The 19494-nt window shown below is 41.6% G+C and overlaps 1 protein-coding gene across 3 annotated transcripts; it reads left to right on the plus strand.

Moving 5' to 3' along the window:
- Nucleotides 1-20: 20 nt before the first annotated feature.
- On the plus strand, nucleotides 21-19494 carry isca2 (iron-sulfur cluster assembly 2). 3 transcript variants are annotated; one of them, XM_041214435.1, is made up of 5 exons: nucleotides 21-126; nucleotides 13479-13665; nucleotides 14273-14388; nucleotides 17454-17629; nucleotides 18849-19494. In XM_041214435.1, exons 1-4 carry the CDS (start codon nucleotides 62-64, stop codon nucleotides 17626-17628), a joined length of 543 nt encoding a protein of 180 aa, XP_041070369.1. In that variant the 5' UTR covers nucleotides 21-61; the 3' UTR covers nucleotide 17629; nucleotides 18849-19494. The 3 variants fall into 3 exon arrangements, with proteins under 3 accessions (XP_041070369.1, XP_041070370.1, XP_041070371.1); XM_041214437.1 differs by lacking the exon at nucleotides 21-126 and adding an exon at nucleotides 13080-13144; XM_041214436.1 differs by having other exon boundaries at nucleotides 29-126; nucleotides 17454-19494.

Raw genomic sequence — 19494 nt, forward strand, 5'->3', positions numbered from 1 at the left:
CTTGAGGCTCTGCTGCTGTTTTGGGAGGGCGGGGCGAGGTGCCATAGTTACCGAGAGGAAGATGATAGCAACTGGGCTGTTGAGGAAAACCCTGTTGTCAACTGCCGTTCAGCTTTGCTGGAGGAGGTGAGCAACAGTGAATAGTTACTGTACTTGTCGTTTAGGAGGAGTTAGGTCAGTGCCCTTCAAACCGGTTGCCATGTTACTGAAGGACTCTTGTACACGAGCCTACATCACTAGGCCGGCTATATCGGCATTAAGTGACTGAAAAACGTATTGGTATTTATCCTGTTTGGATGAAGGTTGGCATTGGAAATAGGCTCCAATTTGGGACAACTACAATTTTCTGGGCTTTGGAATGTCTTTACTTGGTTATTAGAAGTCCAGAGCCAACTTAGAAGTATACATTTGAAAGCAAATTGATATTGGCATATAGTTGCCAAAGTCTGCCTGTACCAACTGGCATAGGAAGCCACAAAATTTATTGGGACTAAAGAAATGGCATATGTTGGGCTCTTGGCTATTCTGAATTGTAGCCATTGAAATTGCCTCCTTGGCAGTCAGTCACATAATTGACCTTGTTTTATCGTTTGGCCTTGTTTTACCACTGGGCCTTCAACACTGCCAATGCAGAACATGCAAGTGAATTTTTACCGCAGTTGCTCAGTGTTACAATTACTGAAGATTTCTGTTTGATTCTTTAAAGATCTCTCCACAGCATATCCAGACAGTCAGAAAGGCTGTGATACTTCAAAAGCTCCAAGTACTTCAAAATTTAAAAAATACATACACTTCTCTCTTTAGGATCTTACAGTTTATATTGTAATTATTGTTCACACCAAGCTGCGAGCTTTCAACTGGATTTCTGACCAAGAGTGAGCTTTCTACTTGAATCCTTACTTACATTCATTCTTGCACATAGTTAACATTTAAATTTAAATTGACTTAGGTAAGTTATCAGGAGAGCCAAAGGACAGCTTGAACACTGTTTAAAGCAGATTTGATATCAAACTGGTTATACTCCCATGCAGTATCAAAACTCAAACTGTATGAGAATGGCATCTTCACTGGAGTCCTGTACACAAGCCCATAACTTTAACATTGTAAAGTGGAAAATGAAACCACACTGCAACTTAAGGGTACTGCTGTATCTTTTTGTGGGGTTGGGAGTGTGTGGAAACTCCATTCTTATTGTATTCTGCCTAATCCAGTTAACTGATTGCTGTTTCACTTTCCTATGCTGCTCAAGATTGTGCAGAAATGTAAAAACTTAACACTTTTGAGTTCAAAAAGCCATAGGACATTGCACAGTGAACCTGCTAATTGTGAATTTGTGTTTGAGTGCATTTTCACTGAGCTAAAGGTTAAGGTTTGAAACTCCAGTATTTCTGCCACCTCTCAAGTCAGCACTTCTTTTTTTATCTAAGAAAAGTGAGGTAAAGAGCAAATGCTTATACCGCAGAACATGACCAAAGATAAAACAAATAGGGGAAAGGGCATATAAATTAAGAGGTGATGACTAAACGATACAAAACTTGAGTTTGAAATATGTTTAACATTGTGAGATGCCAGGAAGTTGAACAGTTTCACTGTTTTGAGTTCTTGGAAACTTTAGTTAGAGAAAGGCTCACTGTTGCCTAGCAATTATAATAGAGATCATGACTTCAAATCCTACCATGTCAGCAAGTTGTGAAATTCAATTCAATAAATCTTGTTGTTTGTGGAGTATCATCAAAAATGACCATGAAAGCTGCCAGATTGTCTAGAAATCATTAATGTCTTATTGGTACCTGGTCTGGCTTAAATGCCACTTGCAGTCCCTCATGACTTATTGCCATCATTTAAGTTCTAGCTTGCCACTGTTGCACACATCCAAGAAGAAATTTATTAAAAAGGCTTGAAAGGAGAGTCTAGATTTCAACACTCAAATTAGGTAGCAAGAAAAAAAACTGCACAGGGTGGCTTATTTAGTGCTTAAAAGGAAGAAAAAAGAAAAGCTCACAGAAACTCTGGATAATATTGATTTTAAATAGTGCTCAAAGACCGGTAGGAGCAAGAGACATGCTTTTTCAGGTGTCCTATCCATAATGTTTCCTTCATTATAACATCACTTCAGTAGCTATAAAAGTGCTTTGAAATGTCCTGGGTTGATGAAAGGCACCATATAAATGTAAGTCTTTCTTTTCTTTAGCAGTACGCGGGAACAATTAGAATTGACTTTCAGCATTTTAAGTCTTTGGATGATTTGGCCTTTTAGGAGTTGTTAAAGGAAAAATTATGCCAGTAAAGGGGAAATCAGCCAGTTTAGCGCTAGAGGTGTGGTTGTAGGAATTCTTTTTGAGCAGAAACACTGTCAAAACCGTAATAAATGAAGGAACGACTAAGGATGGAGTCATCAATGATTTTTTTTCAGCTTGAGATATGGATGAAACTGAATGTTAATTGAAAGAAGCAAGATTTTAATGGGCTTGTTGGAGGACATGGAGAAAGAAGCAAATTTCTTTTCATTCATGGGATGTAGGTGTCACTGCCCATGTTGTGGGTCTGGAGTCACATGTAGGCCAGACCAGTTAAGGATGGCAGATTTTCTTCCCTAAAGGGCATTAGTGAGGCAGACAACAATTGACAATGGTTTCATGGTCATTGTTAGACTTTTAATTCCAGATTTTATTGAATTCAAATTCCACCATCTGCCATGACGGGATTCGAACCTGGGTCCCCAGAGTATTACCCTGGTTTTCTGGATTACTAGTTCAGCGACTATACCACTATGCCATTGCTGCCCTGATTTGTGTGCACCTGTGTTTTGGGCATAAAATCCTGTATACCAATTTCTGAACATGAGATCCTGGCACCAATCTGCGGTGTCAACATGCTTACCATAATGTTAGTCCACAATGATTTTAGAAATCCCTGGTGACCATCTGAAAGGAACATTGGCTCAATTCAAATATGCTTCTTCCAACTACTTTTCTACAGCTCCGTATTAGCCTAAACAGCGAACTTTATAGAAACAGTCAATGGCTGTACTTGCATTTATGTGTTAGAGTTTTTTAAAAATCCTCCCAGCTCCACAGCATTGCTGCTGACCTTGCAACTGCCACTGCTCTGCTTCCTCATACTCAATTGCCATGCTAGCAAGGCAGATGGACCAAATTGGTTCCATATGCAGTGTTGAGCTCCCTTTGGAGGCTTGACAGCCCCTCGAAACTTGCCATGATTATTAAGATGAGGCCCACAGTCTAATTTTGGAACATCCTTTGGCCAATCACTGCTGATTCAACAATTACAGAGGACCTGATATTCACATGACAGCACTAGAAGAAATAGCTGAATGTAAAACAGAATCATCGACAGGGTGGAGCAGTTCAATGACCAAAAGAAGGAGCTAGTCATTGCTCTGAAAAAGGAACAACATTGGGGAATTGGATAAATGCCTGATAAGGGGAAAAGAGAATATAATTTAATAGGAAAGATGGAAGAGAGCATACTCATCCATGTGATTTCAACAAACAGATCTTCTCCTATCTCGTAGAAAGATATCTTCTTGCTGAAGATCCAGCATCTTTGCTCTGCTATCCAAGTCATTTGAGCACTTCAGTGGTATAGGTTACAACGACACAGCCACAACTGGAAATGGATCCTTGGGTCCAACTGACACAGAATTTACAATGAAACTATTATCTAATTCAGAGTAGCTCTTTTGCATAGATAGAATGAAGTAGAAGATAGAGGACGATAGCATACTGGTAACGTTACTGGACTAGTGATTCAGAGGCCTGGATGATGAATGCTGCAGGGACGAGTTCAAATCCTACCATGGCAACTGGGATAATTTAAGTTCAATTCTCAATAATGATGACCGTGAAGCTAATAGATTGTCATAAAAATCCATTTGGATCACTAATGTCTTTGAGGGAAGGAAATTTGCTGTCCTTTACCAGGTCAGGCCTACACGTGGCTCCAGACCCACAGCTGTGTGGCTGATGCTTAACTGTCCTCTGAAATAGCCTAATCAGCCACCTAGTTATTTATATCAAAACCACTACAGAAAAATTGAGAGAATAAAACTGGATGGACCACCCAACATCATAGGTACCAGGTGTGACAAAATTACCCTGCACAATCCTTCTCATGAACATCTGGAGACTTGTGCCAAAATTAGGAAAACTGTCTCACAGCCTGGTCAGACAACAGCCTGACATAGTCACTCATACTCAACAAATCATATCTTACAGCCCATGTCCCAGACTCTTCCATCACCATACCTGGTTATGTCCTGTCCCACTGTTCGGACAGACCTAGAAGAGGTGATGGTGCAGTGCTGTACAGTTCAGACGGAGACCTGAATATTGACTCTGGACCCCATGAAATCTCATAGCATCAGGTCAATAATGCGCAATGAAATCACCTGTTGATTACAATCTACCGCCTTCCCTCAGCTGATGAATTAGTACTCCTTCATATTCAACAGCATTTTGAACAAGTGCAAGCACACATTGTTCTTTGGGTTTGGATTTCAGTGTCCACCACCGTGAATGGCACCGTAGCACCACTGCTGACCGAGCTGGCTGTGTACTATCATAGCTGCCAGCATGGGATTACAGCAGGTGATAAGAGAACCAATGAGGAAAAACCTACTTGACTTCATCATCAACAATCTGCTTGTCGCAGAGGCAACTGTCTATGATAGTATTAGTAGGAGCAGCCGCCTTCTCACGGGCAATTAGGGATAGGCAATAAATGATGGCCTTGCCAACAATGCTCACATTTCTAAAAACTCCCATAACGTGGGTGCTTTTTGTTTTGTGATTGTAATAACCTGGGAGGCAATTGAATGTGAAGAGTGTATTTATTTCAAAGTAGACATCACTGGCGTATGACTTGTTTTTATTTGTTCAGGCCAGCATTTATTGCCCCTCCCTAATTGCCCTTGTTCGGAGGGCATTTAAGAGTCAATCACATTGCTGTGGAGTTGGAGTCACATGTAGGCCAGACCAGGTAAGGATGGCGGATTTCATTCCCTAAAGGACATTAGTGAGTGAACCAGATGGGTTTTTACGACAGTCGACAATGGTCTTGTGGTCATCATCAGACTTTAAATTCCAGATTTTTGTTGAATTCAAATCTCACCATCTGCTGTAGTGGGTTTTGAATCTAGAATACTAGTCCAGTGACAATACCAGTATGCCACCACCTCTCCAGACATACAAATCTAATTGTTATATAGAACACTTAAATATTGGGTTATTAATTTATTACTACACAATTGATTGCATTATTAAAGCAGCAAAATTCTATATAATCAAAACATGTTTCAAAATGCAGACTATAGTGCTGCATAATCTTCATTTCCAATAACTAAAGACTGCGATTGTGTAGGAAGTGGCACAGAAATTATAAATTTTAAAAAAGGAACAAACTTGTTATAGTGCCTTTCACAAACTTGGAATATCCCAATGACTTTGATAACTAATGAAGTGTTCTTTTGAGATGTAGTCGCTTTTGTGATGTAGGGAATGCGGCAGCCAGTTTGCGCACTGCAAGCTCCCACGTACAGCAGCAAGATAACAAACGTCATTTGTTTTAGTGATGTAGATTGTAAGGCCATATGCTCCTGGATATGCCTTCAGCTTTCAGTTACACTTTACTTTTTGGGAGTTGAGATGTTGCTGTGTACTGGAAAACACAAAACAGAATGTTCTGAACTTTATTGATAATGAAACAAAGCATCTGAGTGACTGCATTGTGTTAAAGGGGAACAGAAATAATTCATGTAGCTACAGAGTGCTTGGTTTTTAATTTTCAAAGTTGGCTATTTGTCCCTTTTTTTTGCACCCTAATGATTCAAGCTGAGCATGCTCCTACCTCAGGCGGAATTTGTGGTTCTTTCTGTTTTGAATCCATACGGTTTCATTGAGGATCTAGTAAATACCTGTTGATCAGTTTAATTTTAACATCCTTTTTTTTTGATAACCCCAAAAGAATAAGGTACATCGCAAATTAATCTTGAAAAGAGTCACGTTAAAGGAACTTTAGCCAGAGTGATTATAAATTTATCACATTCTTGATATAGGATGGTTGTATACCACAGGTTCTTCTAGCCTGCAGGACCCTTTCATTTGATTGTCTGATTTATGTTGAAATACCTTCACTGTAGTATTGAGATAGCGCTACTTGCTTCAGGTGGATGTAGAATATTCTCTCTGGCACTATTTGAGAAAGAGCCAGGAAGTTCTTATTACCCAAACCAAAGTTTATCTTTCACCCCACCACCAAAATAGATTAACTGGTCATTGTCTCATTGCTGTTTGTTCCACCTGGGTGCAACTTGACTGCTACCTATGCCCCAAGAGGGCATTAGCAACCAAGGACTTTTGAATTGATCCTTGATTATTCTTGGCAAAGTACTGCAGTGGTTTGCCATTGCCTTCTGAAGTATGGCTGACCATGAAATGCTCCCATTTCTACCGCCTGCCATCAGGTGTATTGGAAAGATTTACAGGCTGCTAATCAACCTGTTGGTCGTGTTATGAAGACACCTCCTGTGGCCATCAAGCCCTGAAGTGGGACTTGATCTCGGAGCTTCTGCCCAGAGGTAGGGAGGCTATCACTATGCCTCAAGACCTCCTTCACCTCCCATTAGGCTTTCTAGATCCTAAATTTATGAAAGGGTTAAGGGTGTCTACTCTCCTAGGGTAATCGTGTAGCTAGGAGCCTGCACCTACTTATTGCTAGACTGAGAAAGCGATCAGGGTGTAGAATCCCTGCAGAGAAACAGAATTTGGAACACTGCTTTAAAAGAAAACTGGGCAGATCTTCTACAAAGGAATGCACAGTAAAGTAAGAGCACTGTTTGGTTAAAATGAGGTTGCAGCAATAGTTTCAGAACTTATGACTCTAAATTTCCAAATTTGTGGATGACAGCAATTTCGGGGAAATACTCAATACTGATGATGAGGACTGCAATAAATTACAGGAGAATAGTAATAAACTTGCAGAATGAGGAAATAATTGACTGCTACCTATAAAACATAGTGACTCCACTTTTGAGAATAAAAACAAAGTGCTGGAAAAACTCAGCAGGTCAGGCAGTATCTGTGGAGAGAGAAACAGAGTTAATGTCAAGTCCAATATGACTCTTCTACCGATCTTGAAGCAGTCAAATTGGATTCGAAGTTAACTCTGTTTCTCTCTCCACAGATGCTGCCAGACCTGTTGAGTTTTTCCAGTACTTTGTTTTTATTTCAGATCTCCAGCATCTGCAGTATTTTGCTTTCATTTTTGCACTTTTGCAAATGCTTTTTGTGTCTGCAAAGTGCTGTCAGGGACACCATATAACTACAAATCTTTCTTTATCCACCCCTGACTTACTTGATAAGGTGAGCAAGGCATCAAGGTCTGACACTGAAATGGAATTACTCCTTTTACACTGATCCAACACAATTCCTATCAATTATTTTAATACTGAAATGCTGACATAATCAAAGGGTTTGTCACATTTAGAATTTAATGGTGATGAAGCAGAATTAATAGGTGCAGATTGCCAAATTTACCAGTTTGCTGAAGTATCCTGGGATTAATGGCAGGTTAATTTGGGATCATCTCGTTTCTCATGGTTGTTGGTGTTTAATGTCTTATCAATTGTTTAGACACTCAAATCAGTATGAATTCCCGTTGTAGTGAGCAAAACGTTTTCTACTTTCAACGTCCAGCAGATGTGAAAAACCCTAGATCAGGTGCTGTTTCAGTTGGAAGAAGGAATGTAGCTTATTCCTCATTCCCTATCATGTGTTGTACTCCGAATGTAGAAATGCAGCTTTGGCTTTGCCCTGAATGCTAGTGTCAATGTTGACGAGAATTTGAAAACAAAAACAAAAATACCTGGAAAAACTCAGCAGGTCTGGCAGCATCTGCGGAGAGGAACACAGTTAGCGTTTCAACAGAACTAAGGAAAAATAGAAAAGGGGTGAAATATAAGCTGGTTTAAGGGGGGGTGGGATAAGAGAGCTGGATAGAGGGCCAGTGATAGGTGGAGACAACCAAAATATGTCATAGACAAAAGGACAAAGAGGTGTTGAAGGTGGTGATATTATCTAAAGGAATGTGCTAATTAAGGGTAGAAAGCAGGACAAGCAAGGTACAGATAGCCCTAGTGGGGGTGGGGTGGGGGGAAGGAATAGAAAAAGGTTAAAAGGTAGAGACAAAACAGTGGTTGGAAATACATTTAAAAATAATGGAAATAGGTGGGAAAAGAAAAATCTATATAAATTATTGGAAAAAACAAAAAGGAGGGGGAAAAAACCAGAAAGTGGGTGGGGGTGGAGGAGAGAGTTCATGATCTAAAATTGTTGAACTCAGTATTCAGTCCAAAAGGCTGTAAAGTGCAGAGTCGGAAGATGAGGTGCTGTTCTTCCAGTTTGCGTTGAGCTTCACTGGAACAATGCAGCAAACCAAGGACGGACATTTGAGCATGAGAGCAGGGTGGAGTGTTGAAATGGCAAGCGACGGGGAGGTCTGGATAATGCTTGTGGACAGAATGAAGGTGTTCTGCAAAGTGGTCACCCAGTCTGCGTTTGGTCTCTCCAATGTAGAGGAAACTGCATTGGGCGCAACGAATGCAGTAGACTAAATTGAGAGAAGTACAGGTGAAATGCTGCTTCACTTGAAATGAGTGTTTGAGCCCTTGGACGGTGAGGAGAGGGGAAGTAAAAGGGCAGGTGTTGCATCTTCTGTGGTTGTATGGGAGGGGTTGAGGTGTAGGGGATGATGGAGGAGTGGACCAGAGTGTCACAGAGGGAACGATCCCTACAGAATGCTGCCTGGGGAGGGGTGAAGGGAATATGTGTTTGGTGGTGGCATCATGCTGGAGTTGGCGGAAATGGCGGAGGATGATCCTTTGAATGCAGAGGCTGGTGGGGTGATAAGTGAGGACAAGGGGGACCCTATCAGTGTCAGAGGTAGACCATGTGAAAATGGAGTGGTGGAAATTGGAAGCAAAATTAATAAAATTTTCCAGGTCCAGACGAGAGCATTAATCATCGATGTACCGGAGAAAGAATTGTGGGAGGGGGCTGGAGTAGTACTGGAACAAGGAACATGATAGCTGGGGAAATATCCAGTGTTTCTAGTCATCCAAAGTGGAACTGTAAAGGGAAGAGATCGTGCCATTGAGGTGCTGAGTGTTCAGTTGGAGGAGAAATCTGGAACAAAGAGCTTAGGGAATAGCAGAGTCAGGGGGAGAGTGTTGAGTTGGGGCGGTTTGGAGGTCCAATGAGCTTGAGGACGGAAGGTGGGTCAAAGTGTGAATGTTGTATGGTGGTTTGTGTGGGAGGGGTAGATGTGGGGAGATGAGGGAGTGAGGGCAGTGTTGAAGGGTGTGGAATGATGCTGCCTGGGGAGGGGTGAAGGGAAGGGTGTTTGGTGGTGGCATCATGCTGGAGTGGCGGGGTCTGGGAGGGAGAAGAAGGTGTGAGGGCGGATGCGCGGGAGATGGGCCGGACACGGTTGAGAGCCCTGTCAACCACCGTGGGTGGAAAACCTCGGTTAAGGAAGAAGGAGGACATGTCAGAGGAACTGTTTTTGAAAGTGACATCATCAGAACAGATGCAATGGAGGCGAAGGAACTGAGCGAATGGGATGGAGTCCTTACAAGAGCCGGGGTGTGAGGAGCTGTAGTCGAGGTAGCTGTGGGAGTTGGTAGGTTTGTAATGGATATTGGTGGCCAGTCTATCACCAGAAATTGAGACAGAGAGGTCAAGGAAGGGAAGTGTCAGAGGTAGACCATGTGAAAATGGAGTGGTGGAAATTGGAAGCAAAATTAATAAAATTTTCCAGGTCCAGACGAGAGCATGAAGCAGCACCGAAATAATCATCGATGTACCGGAGAAAGAATTGTGGGAGGGGGCTGGAGTAGTACTGGAACAAGGAGTGTTCCACATACCCCATAAAGAGACAGGCATAGCTGGGGAACCCATAGCCACATCTTTTATTTGGAGGAAGTGAGAGGAATTAAAGGAGAAATTGTTCAGTGTGAGAACAAGTTCAGCCAGACGGAGGAGAGTAGTGGTGGATGGGGATTGTTCGGGCCTCTGTTCAAGGAAGAGATGTTCGTGGATGTCAGCTGAAGTTCCATCCCTCATGTTTCGAACCCACCCAAGATTACAGGTAACTCCGGGACATACAACGCTCCTTGGACTGCTGTTCTTGTCGCATTCTGAGATCCACACTCAGTGCCATGCACCGCCATATGAACACACTCGACCTCTCCCTGCAGCAGCACCGCCGCACCCTTTTTCAAAGCTGCGTGCCCCCAGTTTCATTTTATTCTTCATCTCATCCGACGCCTCAACAAGAATCTTTGTCTCTTTCTTTCAGGTGCAAAGGAACGCAAGCTCCAACAACTCACGGACACCAACACCCATCCAGGACCCTCCACCCCTGCCTGCCCCTCTGTCCCCATCCTGTCTTCCAATCCCAGCCCCAGCCATGTATTCACCATACCCCCTGACCTTCCCCTTTCCGACGCTGAACGCTCAGTGCTCAGCAAAGGACTTAGTTTCATACCCTTACGCCCTCATCTCAATGAATTTCGGGCTCGGAATAATGCTGAACTCCTCTTCTGCTGCCTTCGTCTCCGTGCTTACTTCTTTGGACAGGAGTCCTCTCCCCGTTCAACGGATCCTTTCACCCACCTCCAATATTCCCCCTCCACCTGGACCCCTCCCTCTAGATTCTTATCTTCTCTTGATCTTTTCATTGAGAACTGTCGGCGTGACATAAGTTGTCTCAATTTCTCTGCTCCTCTCACCCACTCTAACCTGTCTCTCTCTGAATTTGCTGCACACCGTTTTCTCAGGTCCAACCCTGACATTGTCATTAAACAGGTGTGCTGCTGTTGTTGTCTGGCACACTGACCTCTACCTCGCAGAGACTGAGCATCAACTCTCAGACACTTCCTCCTACCTCTCCCTGGACCATGACCCCACTACTGAACACCAAGCCATTGTTTCCAGGACTGTTACTGACCTCGTCTCCGCTGGAGATCTTCCTTCCACAGCTTCCAACCTGATAGTCTCCGAACCTCGGACGGCCCACTTCTACCTCATATCCAAAATCCACAAATGGGACTGTCCTGGCAGACCGATTGTGTCAGCCTGCTCCTGCCCCACGAAACTCATTTCTCGCTATCTTGACTCCATTCTCTCTCCCCTTGTTCAGTCCCTTCCCACCTATATCTGTGATTCCTCTGACACCCTACATTATATCAACAATTTCCAGTTCCCTGGCCCCAACTGCTTCCTCTTCACCATGGAGATCCAATCCCTCTACACCTCCATCCCCCACCGGGATGGTCTGATGGCTCTCCGCTTCTTCCTTGAACAGAGGCCCATACAATCCACCACTACTCTCCTCCGTCTGGCTGAACATGTTCTCACGCTGAACAATCTCTCCTTAAACTCCTCCCACTTCTTCCAAATAAAAGGTGTGGCTATCGGTACCCGCATGGGCCCCAGCTATGCCTGTCTCTTTATGGGGTATGTGGAACATTCCTTGTTCCAGTCCTACTTCGGGCCCCCTCCCACAACTCTTTCTCCAGTACATCGATGATTGCTTCGGTGCTGCTTCATGCTCTCGTCTGGACCTGGAAAATTTTATTAATTTTGCTTCCAATTTCAACCCTTCAATCGTTTTCACATGGTCTATCTCTGACACTTCCCTTCCCTTCCTTGACCTCTCTGTCTCAATTTCTGGTGATAGACTGTCCACCAATATCCATTACAAGCCTACCGACTCCCACAGCTACCTCGAATACAGCTCCTCACACCCCCTTCCTGTAAGGACTCCATCCCATTCGCTCTTTTCCTTCGCCTCCGTCGCATCTGTTCTGATGATGCCACTTTCAAAACCAGTTCCTCTGACATGTCCTCCTTCTTCCTTAACCGAGGTTTTCCACCCATGGTGGTTGACAGGGCCCTCAACCGTGTCTGAACCATTTTTCGTGCATCCGCCCTCACACCTTCTTCTCCCTCCAGAAACATGATAGGGTCCCCCTTGTCCTCACTTATCACCCCACCAGCCTCCGCATTCAAAGGATCATCCTCTGCCATTTCCACCAACTCCAGCATGATGACATCACCAAACACATCTTCCCTTCACCCCTCCAGCGGCATTCCGTAGGGATCATTCCCTCCGTGACACCCTGGTCCACTCCTCCATCACCCCCTACACCTCAACCCCTCCCACGGCACCTTCCCATACAACTGCAGAAGATGCAACACCTGCCCCTTTACTTCCCCTCTCCTCACCGTCCAAGGGCCCAAACACTCATTTCAAGTGAAGCAGCATTTCACCTGTACTTCTCTCAACTTAGTCTACTGCATTTGATGCTCCCAATGCAGTTTCCTCTACATTGGAGAGACCAAACGCAGACTGGGTGACCGCTTTGCAGAACACCTTCGTCCTGTCCGCAAGCATTACCCAGAACTCCCTGTCGCTTGCCATTTCAACACTCCACCCTGCTCTCATGCCCACATGACCGTCCTTGGCTTGCTGCATTGTTCCTGTGAAGCTCAACGCAAACTGGAGGAACAGTACCCCATCTTCCGATTAGGCACTTTACAGCCTTCCGGACTGAATATTGAGTTCAACAATTTTAGTTAATGAACTCTCTCCTCCATCCCCACCCACTTTCTGATTTTTTTTCTCCCTCTTTTTTGTTTTTTCCAATAATTTATATAGATTTTTCTTTTCCCACCTATTTCCATTATTTTTAAATGTATTTCCATCCATTGTTTTGTCTCTACCTCTTTAACCTTTTTCGATTCCTTCCCCCCACCCCACCCCCACTAGGGCTACCTGTACCTTGCTTGTCCTGCTTTCTACCCTTAATTAGCACATTCCTTAGATAATATCACCACCTTCAACACCTCTTTGTCCTTTTGTCTATGACATATTTTGGTTGTCTCCACCTATCACTGGCCCTCTATCCAGCTCTTTTGTCCCACCCCCCACCCCCCCTTAAACCAGCTTATATTTCACCCCTTTTCTATTTTTCCTTAGTTCTGTTGAAGAGTTATGCGGACTCGAAACGTTAACTGTGCTCCCTTCCACAGATGCTGCCAGACCTGCTGAGTTTTTCCAGGTATTTTTGTTTTTGTTCTCGATTTCCAGCGTCCACAGTTTTTTGCTTTTATATTGACGAGAATTTGGTTTGGATTCTTCTAATTAGCACTGAAGCATGGTGGAATTTGACTTATTAGCGTCTTAAGTGAACTTAAAGAAAGTCTTGCATTTATATAGTGCCTTTCACGACCACCAGATATTTCAAAGCACCTTAAAGACAATTAAGTATTTCTGAAATATAGTCACTGTTGTAGCGTTACTGATTTATCCTTACTCTGTCATGTACACAAACATGTCTCAGTTTTCACACTATTCTGCCAACTAACATGTTTTGTTTTTAAAATTTTTAACAGGGTGCCATGTTTGACCATTTCTTTACAGAGCCGGCCTGTGTTATTGGCTGGCAAAATTCGCATCTTAGCCCACCGGGAATTACTAGCTTTGCGAGTAACTGGACGGTGTGTCTCAGCTGGTCAAGAAACTGAATCAAACTCTGGTGCATCCCAGGACACCCTGTTCCTCAGTGATAGCTGTGTTAAGGTAAAGATAGTAAAATGGTGGGGTCTGGTTGAAACACCTAATGTAGCTAAAAATTGTCTATCTTCATATTTAGAGGATTCCAGCCAAAATCAGACAGTTCTAGATCTGATTATAGAACCTATTTTGTTAATTGTTGCTGCTGTTAGTTATAATAGGAAATTTAAGGGGTTCCAATAAGAAGTTCCTAACTATCATATTTGTTGATTAGTGGGGAAAATCGATCTGCCAGATTGATTTGAACTAAGAACCCTCTCCTTACCAGTGTAATGTTTCATGCTTGTAGAATCTCTGTGTGACATTACCAATTAGTACAGAACTATGAGCAGCTTTGTGCTGTGTCTCATGCTTGGTAACCCACTCCAAAACTCATTAACCTTCATGATGAAAGTGGAAGAAATGGCTTTCTTTCTGCCTGCATTGGATCCTATCTCTGGTCTCAGGCAGTGAGCTAAACCACAGCACAAGTACTTTCCCACACTGTAATGTGATGAAATCCATAGTCAAATAGCAATAAGTTTCATGACCTGGAAATGTATGTTATCGCAACTTAATGAAGTCTATAAATTATTACATTTTTAAAGTCCCTTTTAAAAAATCTCTGTTACAGCGCCTAAAACAGATTTTGGAAAAGGATGAACTCCTGAGGGTACAAGTGGAAGGAGGTGGCTGTTCAGGTTTCCAGTACAAATTCACACTGGATAAAACAATAGAGGCAGATGACAGGTAAAAAAAAATCACCTGAGTGAGTTTTGTTCACTGGTGAATCATGCTTTTTTTTGCTCAATATTGTAGTAATATGCAAATACCATCTCCAGAACAGGCAATGATCTGCAAACATTACTCTGATCTATTCATCCCTCTGATTAGTTATACTCTTCCCTATGGGAGACACTGCACAGATCTGCGATGCTAACTTCTGGTCTGCCATTGTTGTGGATGCTCTAATAAGCCATGCTGCTGGTCTGTCAATCTCGTATTACAACCTATCATTAATGTTTTCCCTTTGGAAAATATGTTTCTTTAATGAAGATGTACACTATCCTTCCTTGTCCATCTCAGTCTGTCTTGTTATGATGTGGCAGGTGATCTGTGCCAGGTGGACCAAATCCATAAAGGAAACTTGGCCACACTATTACAACGGTTTTGTAATTTGTATTTATTATGAGAAGATGTATGCATCGAAGTCATAAGTAATGAGTCCACAAAGACCTTCAGAGATTTTAATAAATATTTTAATTTAATTTTTAACAGATTTAAAGCACATACAAAATATTACTGTTACTTAATACTATACAAACAAATCATAAAATCCTTAATTAACCAAACTCCCTTTGAGGCAACAGTCCAAAAAAGATTTTAAATTTAAAAAGAAAGCCAGTTTACCACAGCACCCACTCAACAGTGGAACTCCAAATGCTTTTCTCCATCTTTAGTTACTGGACACAGCAGACTTTTCAAATGGCTGGAGACTTCCCCAAAGCTGTTTCACATGCTATTGTTAGATCTTATATGGCCCTCCACCATGGTCTTTCATTCCCATTTACATATGTTTCTCTCTCTTTAATCTGTAAATTCCATTGTTTTATATGTCTTTGCAAATTTACTTTTCCCATAATATAACAATCTTTCATGTTGCCATTAAGACCATTTTTCCTTTTGGGAAAAATAAACACATTGCTTGGCCTTGCTTATCTTGCCAGTTGTAAATATCCTACCATCCCTTTGAAATCCAAACAACTCCTTCATTTATCTAAAAATGCAAATGTCCTTCATACCTTTTATGTTAAGGCCTCATCCATGTTTACTCATTAGCATTTCAAGTACCCTTCTACACCTAAACCTTTTGATAATTTCAAGCTTGCAATCTAGCTGACTCCAACTTGATTAAAGCAAGCACAGAATCATCCATGCTCACCCCTATAACCTACTTTACAATAACCCACAATAATATGAAAATTATTATAGTTTCATAACAGTCTGTAGCCCTTGACATGATTGACTATGCTATCCTCCTCCAATGCATCTCCACTGTTGTCCAGCTTGGTGGGATTGTACTCACCTTGTTCCATTCATATCTATCCATTTGCAAGGCTGAGAAATGCCCGCAATAGCTTTTCTTCCCACTCGTACACTGTTGCCTCTGGCATTCCCTAAGGAACTATCTTTGGGTCCCTCTTCTATTTCACATCTACTTACTGCCCATTGGTGACATCATCCAAAAGCACAGCCTCAGTTTCCACGTATATGCTGATAACACTCAGCTGCACCTCACCACGACCTCTCTTGACCCTCCATTGTTCCTAACTTGTTAGATTGCTTATTTGATATCCAATTCTAAATCGGTCCTCCATAAACTTGAAATCAAAACTTTGCTGCTAGTTTGCACCAAGTCAATTCACCCATCACACAATGCTCGCTGAACTATGTTGGCTCCCAGTTAAGAATGCCTTGATTTTAAAATTCTCATCCTAATTTTCAAATTTTTCCAATGCATTACCTCTCTCTATCCTTGTATTCCCTTCCAGTCCACAACTCTTCCAAATTTCTGCATTCTTCCAGTTCTGGCCTCCTAGAATATCCCCAATTCAGCAGCTGAAGGTCTAAGCTCTGGAATTCTCCCCCTGATTCTCTCTGCCTCTCTTCCACTCATTCCTCCTTTAAGACCATCCTTAAAATCTATCTCTTAGACTAAGCTTTTGGTCATCTGTCCTAATATCTCCATATATGGCTTGGTGCCAAATTTTTGCAATGCTCATGTGAAGTACCTTGAAATCTTTTATTATGTTAACATTATAGAAGTGCACATGCTGCTTGTATTATTTTTCAGCTGACTGATTATGAAGCAGGTGGTGGTTTTGCACTGTGGTTTTCCAGAGATAAGTTGAATATCAGTCATGCATAGAATATTTGAGGGACCACTTTCCTGATCTAAAGAGCACAAGATAATAGAGACAGTTGGTATGATTTTAGAATCAGTAAATCATTCCACACAATTCCATTTGATTCCTTTTTCAAAACAAACTGTACTTGTATGTGCAGACCATCCTGTGGTTATACCTTTAAATGGAATTTCAATTTGACAATGCTCTGACTTTCAAACTTCTAAAGAATGTTAACCTCATTGAGTTTGATGAGAAACTGCCAACAGTTCAAAATCAGTTCCATGGGCTTAATTCAATCCTTAATTCCCAACATTAGTTTTTTACCCTGAATACTTGAGTGCTCTTTTTCTCATCTTTCCATCTAACACACTATTTTGAAATCTAGTAATGACCCCAATCCCAGTTTTCAAATCAGTCTCCTGGTCCACCAAGGCGTGTGCCGCAACAGAATTGTGCACTGTTCTATTGTTGCAAACAAAAAGTATATGATTTTGTGCTGCTGTCAAGCTCATAGTCTTCTGGCTAGCAGTGAGTAAAGCACACAATACAAAACTAAATGTTTTCAGTCATGGTAAATTCAAAAAGGGAGCTGGCAAACAAAATTGAGTTCACAGCATTGCACTGAAGTTTTGAGGAGGAGTCGTCTCTCTCTAACTCCTGTTGTGACAGCAGCTCTGTCTAAATATTGCTTAATCTAAAAGACACATTGCTTTACCAGTAATGCACCCTGGGTTGTATTACAATTGTCCAAAAAGAGAGCCTGAATTCCCAAAATGTATGAAACTTGCAGCAGGAGAGTTAATTTAATTCCAGCATGAATTGAATAATTATAAATTAGTCTAGCATCTTAAATAGAAACATTTTTACACTCAACATGTTAATTGTATAGTTGTCTTTGCAAATTAGGGTCTTCGAACAGGATGGAGTTTGCCTTGTCGTTGACTCTGACAGTCTGGAGTACCTGAAAGGAGGGACGGTGGATTACAGTGAGGAACTAATCCGTAGCTCATTTCAAGTGATACACAATCCACGGGCTGAACATGGATGTTCTTGTGGGAGCTCCTTTTCTATCAAACTTTAAAGTGAGACCCCTTATGTAGCAGTTTGTTTTCAGTTTTCTATTTCAGAAAATTGCTGCTTAATGCTAGACTGGCCTGGAGAAGAGACAGCTAAGCTTAAAACTAAATGGTGTGACCTTGTAGCCTTGTCGAGAATTACAAAGAGAACAAATTTTAAGAAAACACTGGAGTTGCATTATTTATGCTATATAGTGTGATACTGCCAAATGTTTTGAAACAAAATGTGCCAGTAATAGCAAGAGTTGTACAAATGTTTTCTTAACATGATATCTTTTTGACTATTGTAATAATTTGGGAGATTAGTGAAGGAATTAAATAATTGAATCTAAATGTGTCTCCCCACAAGAAAGACAGGAAAAGTATATGGAGTATTTCTTATATGAAGAACAATATCTAGCATAGTGCCTATGTGCTTCTTGGAGACCTGACAAGGGTGGAAGTGACCCACTGTCAGATTTGTGCCCATCTCTAACTGCTTGAACATGTATCTGCATTTTTCTCTTTGGTGCTCAAGCCCAAGTAAAATATTCTAACAGCCACAATCTATCTTTGTGGTTAGGTTTAAGTACTGAGTTGGGACTCCTCAGCTCACTCTTATAGACCTCTCTGTTCTGTCGTTAATATTAGAACGTTGTAGAAACCTGGTAAGTTTCAAACGTTTTAATTTTAAAATTATCATTCAATCAGCTTTCACCCTTTCAAGCAGTGCATTCCAAATCTTAGCAACTCACTGCAGGAAAACAGCTAGCCTTGTAGTTCCCCTCTGGTTCTTTTGGCAATTATTCTGGTTACTGACCTTTTGCAAGTGGAAATAGTTTCTCCCTATTTATCAAAACCCCTAATAATTTTGAACGCTTTTATTAAATCTCCTCAAAACATTCTCTTCTCTTTGAGGAGCAAGCCCAGCTTCTCTAGTCTCACTTGTGTACTAGAACCTGTCAGATCTCATGACCATTTGCTTCCTGTTTTAAGTTAGTGACTCTAATCTGCATTCAGTCATGTGCACCAAGTCAATTGCACTGCAGCAGAAGTTTTTCACAAGGTCCTAAGGTTGATACTGGTGCAGAGTCTGAGAAACATTTCTTCTCAGTTACTTCTCCTTTCTCCAACACTGTCTGATGTGGCCTGCCTAAATTGCATAGTGTAAAAAAAAATTTGGTGTGAATACCTTTGAGTAACTTCATTGTTACTTAATAAAACTCTTTGTTAATTTGTGAAATAGATTGTGAGCTGACTTGTCCAGTATGGCTATGCCATTGCCAGAACTCTGCATGATGCTAATTCGTACAGACAGAAGAATGTGAAGCTTTGAAGCTTGGACAGCTACCTTGACACCAGCAGTTTTCATCACTAAGGAAGTGCTATTTGAGGGAAACTTGTCTTTGTTTTTTATTATCTATACCTCTGTTTCCTATTCTCAGGTAGTTGGAAGATTTGGTTATAGTCTAATACAGAGCAGCAATCTGCTGTGTATAGAATCCTGAGCTCAATAACGTACCCTACACTGGGTTGGCTTATATGAAATTTAATTGAGAATAGTTTCTGGGATATTAAGAATGGCAAAGAGCATATTTATAGGTCTCAATTTGATGAAACCAATTTCTGTCCGTGTTTTCCATAAACCTTTTTACTTGACAGCATTTTAAAACTTTTTTTCCTACAGTTTTTAAAATGCCCCTTTTTTTTCTTGTGCCTCAGCTTTTTTCTTATTTGATCCTTAAAATGGCCCTTGGCCTTTATTTAGTGCTGGCCAGGAACCGTGTAATCAACCTGTAGTTTTTCCTGTCACTTGAGTGTCCCCTAGTGGTGTATGATACAAGAGCTTGCATTTATACAGCACCTTTGATACATTAAAATATCCCAAGGAA

The sequence above is a fragment of the Carcharodon carcharias genome, chromosome 20 (genome assembly GCF_017639515.1).
Source record: "Carcharodon carcharias isolate sCarCar2 chromosome 20, sCarCar2.pri, whole genome shotgun sequence".
Classification (NCBI taxonomy): Eukaryota; Metazoa; Chordata; class Chondrichthyes; order Lamniformes; family Lamnidae; genus Carcharodon; species Carcharodon carcharias.